The sequence below is a fragment of the Salvelinus sp. IW2-2015 genome, linkage group LG2 (genome assembly GCF_002910315.2).
Source record: "Salvelinus sp. IW2-2015 linkage group LG2, ASM291031v2, whole genome shotgun sequence".
NCBI classification, from domain to species: Eukaryota; Metazoa; Chordata; class Actinopteri; order Salmoniformes; family Salmonidae; genus Salvelinus; species Salvelinus sp. IW2-2015.
Window position 1 is genome coordinate 6,894,081 of NC_036839.1, and position 15,202 is coordinate 6,909,282.

The following is a 15,202-nucleotide window of genomic DNA, read 5'->3' on the forward strand; positions in this document are numbered from 1 at the left end:
ACATACCCCACCAGACCCGCCACTATGGGTTTCTTCACTGTACACAAACCAAAAACAGATTCAGTGCGCTTCTCAGTTATCTGTAGAGCCATGTCATCATGGAATGCTCTGCCACCAGAGGTAACTCGGGCAAAATGCAAGTTTAGCTTAAAAACAAACAGATAAAAAACATTTTGTATCACAGAGCCTCTCCTCTTTCTAAAGATCTAATTTAACTGTACTGTATCTAAGAATATGAATATGTACAGTATAAATGAATAGTGTGTAAATAGTCATTTTATTGTCTCTTGGTGTCTCTCCAATATATAACTCATATTTCAATTTTCTTTTAAATGTCATTTAATGTTGTTCTAATCTATAACTGTTCTGTACTTTGTCATGCGTTTGTACGTTTTATGTGGACCTCAGGAAGAGTAGCTGTTGCATGTGCAGTAGCAAATGGGGATCCTAATAAGCTAAACTAAACTGTGATGAGAAGAGAGTAATTACACACATCCATAAAGTAGTAGTTTAAATAAATATAAGTATACTGTCTTTTCACTAATGCCGCTGTGCACATGTTGTGGTCATGTTGTGCTCATTGTTGTGGTGTTCTAGATCTATCCAGATGAGGGTCATTTCCTGTCCCAGAGAAGTAGGCTGCACCTCTTTGCCTCGCTCACCAGCTTCTACAGGGAGTGTCTCAAGGAAGAGATCCTACCGCTGCCCGATGATGATGAGGAGGAGGAAGAGTAGGAGTAYGATGTGGTGGAGACCTTCGGCAGGACTTTTGCAGGACTTCCTCACTGTAAAAAAATTSCTGAAGCCTGCACGAAAGGCTGGTGGCTTTTGGACCAAGTGTTAAGARGGAGGTGGACAGTGAGAGTTGCGGCGTGTGTGTGGGTATGTGCGTGTGTGTGCAAATCACATCGCTTGTGTTAGTTTGAGAYAGAGTTTGTGCGTGTTTGTGCGTGTGCCTGCGTATGTATGTTTGTGTGTGCGTGTGTTTGCAGTCAGAGAACTCCCAAGGACACCTGTCAAAGCCAATGGACACCAGAATTGTCAGGACTACAAGTGGGAACTCTCACTTATCCAAAATGCCACTTCAATCTCCACCTCTGAGACTATCCCTCTCACGGCAAAGCACATAGCAGACMGCCTCCATCTCCGGCAGGAGCCATTAGGGTTCCAGCATCCACACTGACAAGTGCATGGTTCTTTTCCCCTTTCAGCTTAACTCGTTTTGCCATGTTAGTTTTCATCGTGGTAGACATTGGAAGAGGCAAACACATATGTACCCTTTTCAATTTMATCCTCTCTTTATTTTGGGGTTTCGATGCACACGGATATGCTCCACTGCTCTTCAGAGACATACTGTAGGCAATGCAAGTTCACCRTGACTGTGACGTTGTCCGCAAATAAGTGCAATTCCCGCTGAATGCTCTCATCTTTGAGACCCCCCACTGAAAATAAGTCCTTTGTGCACACTTAATTGTACAAGGGTCTCATGTAGACATGTCCAATGCCTTATGAAGTGCTACATAAGACCACGTACTGGCATTCATATCCCTTAGTTATTAGAAGRTTCACACTAACCCGTGTCAGCTCAGTTCTTTGAGATGCAACATGCCAGTGCAGTCTCAGAGACAGTTAATATCAGTTGTAAGGTCAGGTCATAAACCAGTTGTAGTTCCAGTGAGTAGTGAGTGGTCACAAAGGCCATAAAATGACATCGTGTAGGGCTAAGTAAGGCGTTTCGCATGTCTACAGGGGGACGCCTAAAGTGTTGCCGTATTTTGTACAGTACAATACAGCAGAGTGTGTACATACCTATATTTTTTAGATATGTCAGATCWCACGGATAGGTTAGTCTATGGGAATGGAATGATTTGACATGTATGTCTTGTATATTTTTCAGTTTTTTGGGGGTTTAGTAGATTTTTCTTCTTAGGGTGGATTTTGTAATGCTTGTTCATGTTCATTTTGTTGTTTTTGAAGGGGGGGGTGATGGTTTTGGGTTATTGTGATTGTCCTCCAGTGATGATTGTGAATAAAAAACACTGAGAAACGAATATATTACCGTAAGGTATTCAGCACAAATTACATTCAACCACAGTGTTGTTAGTATTGATTGACAAAATGACAAATGATCCAGGCAATTATARTGTATTTCATTGGTTCCTTGACCTTGGACTCACCTTTGTGCCTWGACGAGTTGAGTTGGTCATGGTCTGAAGACAAATTCAATGAGGGSCTTGAGGCAGATGGTTTATCAGTGTTGTGTTTAAAATACTAAAATGCTGCTCCCTGGGAGTGAGAAGGACACACTCCACCCAAGAACAGGATTGGGCAGCTGTGGTTCTAGAGAGCAACTAATTGCAGGCTTTTGTTCCAACCCAGCTCTAACATYTGTAAACCACTCGTGGTGTGCGAGAGAGAGAGAGAGATGTTGATACCTCTTTGTAGAACAGCATCCAACAATCTCAAAGTGTATTATGTGCAGTGTATTACGTGAAGCAGAACTTGCTGTGATTAACAGTTCTTTGTGGTGTCTGATTAACATATTTCGTGGAATGTTGTGGCACTTTATGGTAGTTTGCAGTACTTTCCAGTTGATTACCTGATGTTTTGCCCGAAGAATGGTGTTTCTCTACTGTACAGTTTTTCCTACCAACAAACAAATTTGGAATCAAGGTAGCTAGAGTACAGATATATTGGTTTTATTCTAGCGTACATTATGAAGACAAATATACAAATACAATTCACTAAGGACATTTACTGCATGGTGAWTGGGACGTTTGTGTGTAATTCATTTGAGGCAAGCATTAATATACATGARCAACACTTCAGTAAAGCTGCACCATATGATGGATAGAATGGTAGACAATTCTTTCAGGGATATATTGAACATAAGTTGTGTTTTGTATAGGAGTCATGAACTTAGGCCGGGATTCAATCTGAAGCCCTGTTATACAGTAGCGTGCTTGACATTTAAAGGGTGACCGCCACGGACGGCACCAGAACGAATCAGTTGGACAGGCATTTGATTTCCAAACGGTGGCACCTTTTTTTTCACGGGACCTCKTATATACGTTTTTTTATGGGTTTTATAGTAAAGGCAAGTAATTTAACTAAAAATGTTTCATCTTTTAATGTGGCATGAACACAAAAGGTTACGATGTTTTCACCTGATTGCCAAACAAATCACTTAATAGGCTGCACATGAGTTTCAAGTTTGGGGAAGCGTACAATTTKTCTTAACATTTCTACCGATCTGCGTGCCAGTTATGATTTTCATATGCACATTTTCGTGGATCAGTTTTAGTTCAATAACGATCATTTTGTTTCTCAAAATCAGTTGGTTAATCATAAAAATCTGAATTAAAATGATACAATTCTAAAAGGTCAAATMAAACTAATGCGAGAGCACCAGCCTCTGCCAAATGGACACATTGATACACCATGAACCATTGGCGSCTAAAGAAATGACCGTATGCATGGAGCTCAATGATATCCTATAGGCCAATGCAGCAGTAGGCCTGTAACTTCCATTTTCAACTAAGTAAAAACACATAAAATCGYCAATTAAAAACAGTAGAAAATATCCTGATGAAAATGCAGGTTCTTTCAATTAAATTAATCTCTCTACTCCGCCTGTATACCTCCCTTTCTAAAGGACTTGACTTGAATTAACGAAGTGCAACATTGTATCAAATCACTCAACTGGGACCAATTGAAGCTGTGGCTAGTGAACTCGCAACATTGTATCAACTAACCTATTCTGAGCCTTCAGTTTCCCACACCAGTGAGCTTGGGACAGAGAGATGTTTTTGGGAAAAATGTTCAGGTATTTAAGGATGTTTCCAGTGGATATATGCAATCATCAAATCATTATATTTTGCTCTTGCACACCGAGGCTTAGTGATTATCAAGGGGGAGAGTGTTGGAAAGATAACTATTATCATTCCAAATGGATGTAAAAAAAATCTGACTTTGAAGGACTTACTGTGTGAGGTGAGGAAAAAATGTATTAYTGGTGGACATGGTGAGTTAAGACGATCCGAAATCAGACATCTCCAAATGGGCACTTTCGCYCACTCCCTCAACATTAAGAGGACAGAGAAACCAGACACATGCTCATTGCTCAAACTAAGCAATCCAAACAAAAGACAATGAAAATTGACAAAACTCGTAAATGATGGTTATGAAATTAACCAAAACGTGTTTCTCACAAGTGTAGCATGTTGTGAACTCTGCAAACAACGTTTCCACTCCGAGAATGAGAACGGTAAATGACTGTAATTAATACATGCATTATTTTTTATTTATTTTATTTTATTTCGTCTTTATTTAACTAGCCAAGTCAGGGCTGGGATAAATATATATATATATATATATATATAGGACAAAACACACATCACTACAAGAGAGACACCACAACACTGCATAAAGAGAGACCTAAGACAACAGCATAGTATGGTAGCAAAACCACATGACAACAACATGGTAGCAACACAACATGGCAGCAGCACAACATGGTAGCAGCACAAAACATGGTACAAACATTATTGGGCACAGACAACAGCACAAAGGCAAGAAAGGTAGAGAAACAGAAATGAATGTAACTAAATGARGGGGACTAATGTTACATTTACTACAGGTGACATATGCAAATGGAGGAATGAATAAAAAATAAACAATCAAAGGGGAAACAATTCACACAATGAAACAATGAATGTGCAAGAATTAGCGGGAGACAGCTAAGGCATTCTGGAGAGCTGAGAGCATGTATTCTGGAGAGAGACGTGCCTATYTCTTCGCCTCACACCCCTTCACTTCTTCCTGTCTCAACATTATTCATTCAATTATAGTCATGACACTTTATCTACGCACATATTTGAGATACTTTTCAATGACAGCTGCAACTCAATAATCAGCTAGGCCTAATGCCACGCGAGCTGTCCAAATTTCCGGCTTCCCAAATAAGCATAGTTAATGCTGTTAATTTGAAACAATCCACAGCAAATTTTTTAAAGAAGCTCATAATCCTCTGGTGAAGTATTTTAATGATTTGATTTATTTTTGTATAGACAGGAGTAAATATATCATTTTGGCAAATGTATTTAAATTTACTTTAAGCCAATTGGACGTGCTGCATTTTCAAAAAGTAGTTGACCTTCGCACATTCACCAAAATAATTCCAGCATCTGAACAGCACACTGTGCACCCACCAACTTTCCTTCAATTCGCATGGCTGAAACGACACTACATGGCATGTACAGTTCAAGTCGGAAGTTTACATACAACTTAGCCAAATATATTTAAATCAGTTTTTTCACAATTCCTGACATTTAATCCATGTAAAAAAGTATCTGTTTTAGGTCAGTTAGGATCACCACTTTATTTTAAGAATGTGAAATGTCAGAATAATAGTTGATAGAAAGATTTATTTCAAATTTTATTTATTTCATCACATTCCCAGTGGGTCAGAAGTTTCCATACAATCAATTAGTATTTGGTAGCATTGACTTCACTTTTTTTTACTTGGGTAAAACGTTTCGGGTGGCATTCCACAAGCTTCCCACAATAAGTTAGGTGAATTTTTGGCCATATCCTCCGGACAGAGCTGATGTAACTGAGTCAGGTTTGTAGGCCTCCTTGCTCGCACACACTTTTTCAGTTCTGCCCACAAATGTTCTATAGGCTTTAGGTCGGGGCTTGGTGATGGCCACTCCAATACCTTGACTTTGTTGTCCTTAAGCCATTTTTCCACAACTTTGGAAGTATGCTTGGGGTTATTGTCCATTTGGAAGACCATTTGCGACCAAGCTTTAACTTCCTGACTGATGTCTTGAGATGTTGCTTCAATATATCCACATAATTGTCCTCCCTCATGATGCCATCTATTTTGTGAAGTGCACCAGTCCCTCAAGCAGCAAAGCACCCCCACAACATGATGCTGCCACCCCCGTGCTTCACGGTTGGGATGGAGTCTTTGGCTTGCAAGCCTCCCCCTTTTTCCTCCAAACATAACGATGGTCATTATGGCCAAACAGTTCTATTTTTCTTTCATCAGACCAGAGGACATTTTTCCAAAAAGTACGATCTTTGTCCCCATGTGCAGTTGCAAACCGTAGTCTGGCATTTTATGGCCGTTTTGGAGCAGTGGCTTCTTCCTTGCTGAGCGATCTTTGAGGTTATGTCGATATAGGACTCATTTTACTGTGGATATGAATACTTTTGTACCCTTTTCCTCCAGCATCTTCACAAGATTCTTTGCTGTTCTGGGATTGATTTGCACTTTTCGTACCAAAGTACGTTCATCTCTAAGAGACAGAACGCGTCTCCTTCCTGAGCGGTATGATGGCTGCTTGGTCCCATGGTGTTTACACTTGCATACTATTGTTTGTACAGATGAACGTGGTACCTCCAGGCATTTGGAAATTGCTCCCAAGGATGAACCAGACTTGTGGACGTCTACAATATTTTTCTGAGGTCTTGGCTGAGTTCTTTTGATGTTCCTATAATGTCAAGCAAAGAGGCACTGAGTTTGAAGGTAGGCCTTGAAATACATCCACAGGTACACCTCCAATTGACTCAAATGATGTCAATTAGCCTATCATAAGCTTCTAAAGCCATGACATCATTTTCTGGAATTTTCCAAACTGGCACAGTCAACTTAGTGTATGTAAACTTCCACTGGAATTGTTATACATTGAATTATAAGTGAAATAATCTGTCTGTAAAAAAATTGGGGAAAATTACTTGTGTCATGCACAAAGTAGATGTCCTAACCGACTTGCCAAAACTTTAGTTTGTTAACAAGACATTTGTGGAGTGGTTGAAATATGGGTTTTAATGACTCCAACCTAAGTGTATGTAAACTTCCAACTTCAACTGTATGTGGACACGATTTCAAATTAGTGGATTCAGCTATTTCAGCCACTCCCGTTTCTGACAGCTGTATAAAATCGAGCAAACAGCCATACAATCTCCATAGACAAGCATTGGCAGTAGAATGGCCGTACTGAAGAGCTCAGTGACTTTCAACGCTGCACAGTCATAGGTTGCCACCTTTCCAACAAGTCAGTTCGTCAAGGAGTAACAACGGCTCAGCCGTGAAATGGTAGGCCACGCAAGCTCACAGAGCGAGACCTCCGAGTGCTGAAGTGCAGAGCGTGTAACAATGGTCTGTCCTTGGTTGCAACACTCACTACCGAGTTCCAAACTGCCCATAGAAACAAAGTCAGCACAAGAACTGTTCGTCTGGAGCATCATGGAATGGGTTTCCATGGCCAAGCAGCCACACATAAGTCTAAGAATATCATGCGCAATGCCAAGCGTAGGCTGGAGTTGTGTAAAGCTAGCCACCATTGGACTCTGCAGCAGTGGAAGCGCGTTCTTTGGAGTGATGAATCACGCTTCACCATTTGGCAGTCCAACGGACAAATATGTGTTTGGCGGATTACAGGAGAACGCTACCTGACCCAATGCAMAGTGCCGACTGTAAAGTTTGGTGGAGGAGGAATAATGGTCTGGGTTTTGGGTTAGGCCCCTTAGTTCCAGTGAAGGGAAATCTTAACGCTACAGCGTACAATGACATTCTAGACGATTCTGTGCTTCTAACTTTGTGGCAACAGTTTGTGCAAGGCCCTTTCCTGTCTCAGCATGACAATGCCCCCGTGCACAAAACGGGGTCCATACAGAAATGGTTTGTCGAGATTGGTGTTGAAGAACTTGACTGGGCTGTACAGAGCCCTAACCTCAACCCCATCAAACACCTTTGGGATGAATTGGAATGCAGACTGCGAGCCAGACCTAATCGCCCAACATCAGTGCCCAACCTCACTAATGCTCTTGTGGCTGAGTGGAAGCAAGTCCGTGCAGCAGTGTTCCAACATCTAGTGGAAATCCTTCCCAGAAGAGTGGAGGCTGTTATAGCAGTAAAGGGCGACCAACTCCATATTAATGCCCATGATTTTGGAATTAGATTTTCGACGACTTTCTGTTGGCGTGCATCTCGGTCAAATAAATTATCAAGATTTAAATATTTTATTTGAAAGGGCAAGGATGTACAGTATGGCGACTGCATTTCCTGATTTGGTCGCGTTTTAGATTTGGTTGATTTAAAAATGCTTGCAGCCATGACCAAATTGACCATGGGTATTATTATCGGGTGCCTGACGCTGAACTCTGAATTGATGATTACTTGGGTACTGCCAGCCGTGGGCAYATTTTAAATAAACCCCACGCACGGAAAACTGTTACGGTACCCTTAATTCCGTGACATACCATTTTTTCCAATTATCTCGCAAGTGTCAGTTTAGGACAAGACATACTTTTTGACCAAAATTATCCTTTTTATACTTTATAGTAAATTTTGACACTAGAATAAATGTTTGACTTATATCAATGCCAGATAGGCCATTTTAAAAATGACAAGTTACTTTTTAGGGACACTGTATTTCAGTGCCAACAGAAGTTGTATTTTAATTCCATAATAATGAATTTGTTTTAGGATATTAAATAGGAATTTTATATTTTGAATTAGTAATTCACAAATTGAATTCCTAATTTGAACTTGAATTTCATGATTTGAAACTGAATTGAATAAATATTGCATTCAGTTTTAAAATGCTATCCAATTGAATAAAATATTCAAATGCAATATTTATATATTCAGTTTTAGTCTGTAAGTATATTTGTGTCCAACTGGTAAAAGGTTAATGTGATGTGAATATGTATGAAAAATATTACCCTACTATGGGTGTATTGCCTGGCCTCAAGGTCAACAGCATTATCAATCAATCAATCAAATGTATTTATAAAGTGCTTTTTACATCAGCAGATGTCACAAAGTGCTTGTACAAAAACCCAGCTTAAACTGCAGAGAGCAAACAATAAAGATGTAGAAGTTTCCTTGAAAGGCTGGAACCTGGGAAGAGACCTAGAGAGGAACCAAGCTCTGAGGGGTGGCCAGTCCTCTTCTGGCTGTGCCAGGTGGAGATTATAAGAGAACATGGCCGTTAAGGCCAGATTGTTCTTCAAGATGTTCAAACATTCATAGATGACCAGCAGGGTTAAATAATTATCAGTGGTTGTAGAGGGTGCATCAGGTCTGTACCTCAAGAGTAAATGTCAGTTGGCTTTTCATAGCCAAGCATTCTGAGGTTGAGACAGCAGGACAAGGTAGCATGACCTGTGAACAGGTCAGGGTTCCATAGCCGCAGGCAGAACATCATGAATTTGACCTACTGTAGTACCAGGACATTTTAGCCAAAAACCTGTCTGCCTCTGCCAGGAGGCTGAAACTTGGCCGCAAGTGGATRGTCCAGAAAGACAATAACCCCAAGCACACATCAAAATCCACAGAGAAATGGTCAATTAACATTTTGCAATGGCCGTCTCCAGACTTGAAACCCATTATTAAACCTGCGATTTGATTTGAAGAGGGCAGTCCATAAACACAGATTAAAGATATCAACGATCTGAAAGGATTATGTTTGGAGGAATGGTCCAAGATCCCACCTAATGTGTTTTCCAACTCATGGTGAGGCATTGAAAATAAGGGTGTCAATAATACAAATATATATATWTTTTTTTGTGAAATAAAATCTCTTTCTTTGAGAAATTGTAATAGAATAAAATAATATAATTCCACAATTCCCATTAGCATACAATGTAGCTCAATATTTTAATTATTTAGGTCMTCTTCATGAAGGGTGTCAATCATTTCCGAACCCCACTGAAAATACAAGAAAGTACAATACAAGAAAGTGGCTCAGTTGGTAAAGCATGGCTCTTGCAACATCAGCTTGTGGGTTCTGCTGGGGCCACCCATACAAAAACGTATGCACACTAGGGATGAATATTTTCCAGAAAAGTCTCAATACCGGGAATAATTAATATTTATCCCAAGAGCCCTGGAAAACACCACAAAAACCGGAAGTGCCCATTTGAAACATTTAAAACCAAGATATGGTCACTATGCCAGGGTTCTCCCAAGATAAGATTGTCGATATGCCACATTGCCGGCTTGGCTGTGCCACTATGTAAAGATTTCACAGCAAGTGAAACTGATATTTACTAATGACAGAGTAACTTTGATSTCCAATGACATTGTTGTGAATTGAAAAACAGGCCGTTCATATATTCCCCGGCATTATCACGTTCCTTAATTAATTKAGCGCATTTCAGCAGTAAGCCTATGCTATCTCGACACAGAGCGCTCGCACCCCGAGTATGATATGGCGTTGTCGAATCATGCAAACTTTCTAACGGCAGTCAAACAAAAGTCAAATGACCAAAATCGCTCAGCTTGCTGGTTAACCTCCAATGAATGGCAGAATATCTCCTATTTGGAAAAATCAAGTTGATGATAATACAGACAGCAGATCAGCTCATGAATAACAGGGAGATTAAGATATCTTAATGGGGACCAACTCTGTTAAAAATATCCATATCTATTCTCATACAAATTGTTGATCACACATTCTCTGAAATGATCATCTACGTGACCACACACAACTATAGCATTAAATTGGTGTATAGGATTATTTTATGATATTTCTTATTTTCCGTTTCACTGTTGGTTAGTTWAAAAAAGTGTGGAATCAGTTGTTTGAAATGGTAATAGTTATTGAGTATTTACCCAGTAACAATCTTGCATATTTGTGATTGGTGGAATGGGAATTATTGAAAATGAGAGAATAGAAAGTAGCTGAGTTCATTCATCACAGTATCTGTGCGCAGTTGATGATTGAATCTATAAAATAGTAATCATTCTCCATTCAGATTGTGTTCGCATAATGTGTCAAACTCATTCCAGACGGGGTGGGGTGGGGGGGTTGTGGGTTTTCGCTCCTCCCTTGTACTTGATTGATGAATTAAAGGCAGTTAACCCACTGTTCCCCGGGCGCCGAAGACGTGGATGTCGATTAAGGCAGCCCCCCGCACCTCTCTGATTCAGAGGWGTTGGGTTAAATGCGGAAGACACATTTCAGTTGAAGGCATTCAGTTGTAGAACTGACTAGGGATCCCCTTTCCCTAATTAGTAAAGAACTCCCCTCACCTAGTTGTCTAGGTATTAATTGAATGGAAAAAGAAAAAAAAAAAACGCAGACACTAGGCCCTAAATGGAATGAGTTTGACACCCCTGACGTAGATTGTCATCCATCCACCATTTTGAAAGAACTATCAAACTACATTAGTATAACGGTTGGATATGACCGAGTGAGTTTCAGTATAAGCAATGCTTTCAATTGCATTAGCCTATTTTATTCCAATATTTTCCTCATCAGTTGATCATAAATAAGGTGAGTTTTCCTCTCTTTGCGCTTTTTCTAGTCCCAATGTCCGTTTCCTCATCTACTCACTCRGCTGCCGCCCCCCATCCAGCACGTTGTTCTCAACACCATTTTAAATCAATATAGCCTATAGTTTTTTTTTTTTTTTATCTGGATTTTTTGGGGGGTTCGGGCTGATTTTAGAATATTCCGTTCTGATGAGAACTTTAAACTGTATTTAAGTCTTGTTGGCAGTCCAGCAGTGTCAATGTTGTGTGTGCTTTGAATTTATGGTGAATTCTCTAGACTAAAGGCTTCCATGCGACAACCTGATTGGATAATGTGCTATATATAAAATCTTTGCCAATTTGCTTCTGCGCCGATTGTGTATTTTGTGAAATTACATTAGTGCAATATTGGGGGAAAATGTTTTAATTTCCCAGGTCATTTTACTTTGGGGGGAAATGTGAAYAGTGACAGTCCTAGGATCCCGGTTACCTGTATTTATCCCTAATGCACGCTCTAAATGCCATTTTAAAACTGAAACTGAATATATATCTAAAATTCACAATACATTACAGCTGTCTGAAATAACTATATTCTTTAAAAGGAAAAAATAAATAAATATCTCCCTTTCACATCTTTAACAGTAAAGACTAAAACATACCTCCCATACAAACAGCTAATATGAACAAGTTTCCCTTCTTCTCTACTGAATCTCTACCATGCTAACTGTATACTTATGATATTTGCAGAACACTGGTAACAGCCTAAATGTTCCTATGTGAACTATTGCTTGATCATAGCAATAGGAAAATGTATACATCACTGTACAGGAAAAATCTTCAATCTCTTCTCAGCCTATCATTACCCTTCATAGAGCACAACAACATTGTCTGACCCCTCTCTCATTCACATTGTCTCACCATATCTCACCACTTCTCACTGGTGGTTCCTCAGACAAGCAGGTCAAAGACCACTTCATCGTTTCCAGGAGCAACAGGTTCTACAAAAACAAGGTGAGACATGGTCATCCTAGTCATCCTCAGACACAGGATGAGCTACAGGGATTTCCACTAGGAAGCATTCCCTGAAGAAGGTCATGACAGAGTTCAACAAGTAGCGTTGGCTCTTCACAGAGTAAATGTTGTGTCCTTCGTCTGGGAAGATCTAGGGAACAGAGAAATAAATAGTTGTTTATTATCATTATATTGAATTCTACAGCAGAGTAGTTTTACATTTACTGTTATTACGAATTAGATAAAAAGCAGTGTTAACTTATATGACTACCACTATGATCAATGTCACAACACAAGTGCAGAACTACCTTTATTAATTACACCTCAACGTAGACTCAGCGATATGACGTAGATGCACAAAGTAAACAGCATAGTGGGTCAATTTCCGCAACAACTAAAAACGGTGAAGAGCGAGGCTTAACTTCTCCACTGTTTTGGTCCTGTAGCTACCACGTTTTAAGAAGCCAACTCCTGCACAGATACTATGGGTGACTGTGTGAGAGCGAAGTCTTGCATCTGGCTCATCGTAACATCTGCAATGCTGCTCGTGGCAACGTAATTTAGCTGAGGTCTACCTTTATTTAATTMAACTTTCTTGAATTCTCCCTCTTACTTTTCAAAGGTGGGGCCTTTTTTAAATATCAGACAGATTTTCCTCAGGGCAGGTTTGGCACCACGCAGCAGGTAACTATTTTCACTTTGTCAAACTTTAAATAATAAATGATTCAAGGCAGAAGGGGGAGGTCGGCTTCAATTATACATGCATCACTGAGGCCTCCTTTGTCAGGGACATTAAATGGCTCTTGGCATAGGAAGGGAGAATGTAACTGGTCACCTGCAGAGTGTAGTTAACGTTTGATATTGACAGAAGTTTCACCAGCTCCGCGGAATGCTGGAAATGAACGGTGGCTGAAAGAGAGGGAGGAAATACAGTGAGATAATTGAAACGTTGGTGTCCTTGCTCGACAAGCATTTTCATCCAAAATGAATAACATTGTAGGCAATTTCACACAATTAAATGCAATACTACAGGGTTGAGGCTGGAGCAATGTAGAAAAAAAAACAGTATCCATTGTCATAGTCAATAAGCTATTGAGAAATGAACTAGATCTGATACAGTAGATGAAGCTATAGCACAATAGACGTACAATTGAAGATTCTTCAAGTTATACGTTTAAAATGCACTGTATCTCAGGTTTAAATGCGCACAGACTAAAAATCGAGCATGTGCACAAGTACCTGGTATGCAATTATAACGTGTGCTGCTCAGTTCTATTTTTGTGAGTGCCTGTCAATTACACCTTATTTCATTAACAACAGTATGATACATCTGTCTTTTTATCCCCACTTAAGGTGAACAATCAACCGAACACAATGAATAAGCCCATTGTTTGACCCGAAACACTGCCCGTCTGACAGATAAAACACTAATTAGACAACGGCGTATCTCCTATCTTCTTTCATTAAACCTCCAAAATAAGCTCCGCATTGAAGTCCAACAATAGCGTGCAACCATGCCCCGAGTAGCAACTAGAGAGAACGAGTACTCACCATCTGCTGTTCCATGGATGATGAGAAACTTCCGTTGACCTGTGCCTGTGATGTTGGGAAGCAGACTGGAGAGCTGTTCGAGACACAATGACAATTTTACATCGGTGAAAGATACTGAAAACATACTGTAAATACCAACTCGTTTTCTATAAGAGAAAAGCATTCAAGCACAACTTGGTGTGATTTAGCAGAGGCTTGCCATTAGCGAAGGATCAACAGATATGACACTATTGCACTGTAACAAGTGTTTATTGGATGAATTGCTCATGATAAGATTAAATGTAGAATTTTCAAAGTGCTTCCACCTTGACCACCTCTCAATGTTCATTTTTTTTTTTAAACGTAGAAAGTCAATCATACTTGGTATTTACGCTCATCCTGGACCGGGAACCCAAAGTAACGCTCAGTGAAGGCCGAACCTTTAGAAAAAAACAACATAGTTAAGTGTGTTTTTTGGTGTTTCTTTCATTGGTCCACTATTAATACAGTCCCAAAATGTTTTTTGTTGTTGTCAGCAGTCAAGTTTTCAAGATATTGGACTTTCAAGAAGCAAAGTGTCACTTGCCACATCATCATGAGGATGTGGCAAGTGACACTGCTTGAAAACCCAATATCTTGAAAAGTTGACTGCTGACATGCAAAACGTTCTGGGACTGTATTAACAGTGAACTAATTTAAAAAAATACCAAAATATAGTTTTTGAGTGGATTTTTCCACTAAGTCTTTGAAAAATGACAGGTAGGAAACATGAGATTGATCATGTAAAGTAAAGAGCCAAAATTCAGGCGAACTGGAAAGTGACAAAAGATTCCAGTGATTGAATAGACAGAAAGCAGGTATATTTTCCCTCATTATTACCTCTAAAATCCCTGAACTATCAATGGGCTTCATGCCACTGTGTTTTGAGGAAGATATTCAAAGGCAGCTCTGAAGTAGTAGGAAACACTGTATTTCCTCCCAGTGCCTGCCGTATTTCTATAGAGTAATAGCGCATGCTGGCCTTACCATTCACATGAATGATATAAACAACAACATCCTTCGGCCTTATTGGACGTGGCCCTACATTTCACGTCAATGGAATGAGTGCCGCATCCGCCTACCGTATTTGACAAATCCTGATGTATTAAGTGGCCATCAGCATAACTTCTAAGAGATATTGGACATGACTTGACAAATTCTATTAAATGAATGGCTACTGAAAGGATTCAACTTAGACTGGGAAAGTACCGTAGAGTCTCCAGTCTGTCACGGGAGCAACTGCAACCCCACATCTGAACATGGAGCCAGAGGAGAGGAGTAGAAGAGAGCTCAGGAAACCCCCATAAGCCTGGGGAAACACCCCCAAAAATAGTTGGACAAGCAATGTTG

At 39.9% G+C, this 15,202-nt stretch overlaps 1 protein-coding gene and 1 pseudogene across 1 annotated transcript in view; one reads left to right on the forward strand and one right to left on the reverse strand.

Annotated features, from left to right (window-relative positions):
- Nucleotides 1-2,089, forward strand: part of LOC111972648 (inactive dipeptidyl peptidase 10-like) — a 362,938-nt pseudogene extending 360,849 nt beyond the window's left edge.
- Nucleotides 2,090-11,680: 9,591 nt separating this feature from the next.
- Nucleotides 11,681-15,202, reverse strand: part of LOC111972657 (inactive dipeptidyl peptidase 10-like) — a 68,193-nt gene continuing 64,671 nt past the window's right edge. The window contains exons 22-26 of the mRNA XM_070449295.1: nucleotides 15,062-15,161; nucleotides 14,195-14,253; nucleotides 13,835-13,907; nucleotides 13,119-13,192; nucleotides 11,681-12,434 (exon numbers count right to left, since the gene is read on the reverse strand). Of these exons, the coding sequence (XP_070305396.1) occupies nucleotides 12,300-12,434; nucleotides 13,119-13,192; nucleotides 13,835-13,907; nucleotides 14,195-14,253; nucleotides 15,062-15,161 (441 nt within the window). The 3' untranslated portion in view covers nucleotides 11,681-12,299. The remainder of the gene's footprint in view (nucleotides 12,435-13,118; nucleotides 13,193-13,834; nucleotides 13,908-14,194; nucleotides 14,254-15,061; nucleotides 15,162-15,202) is intronic.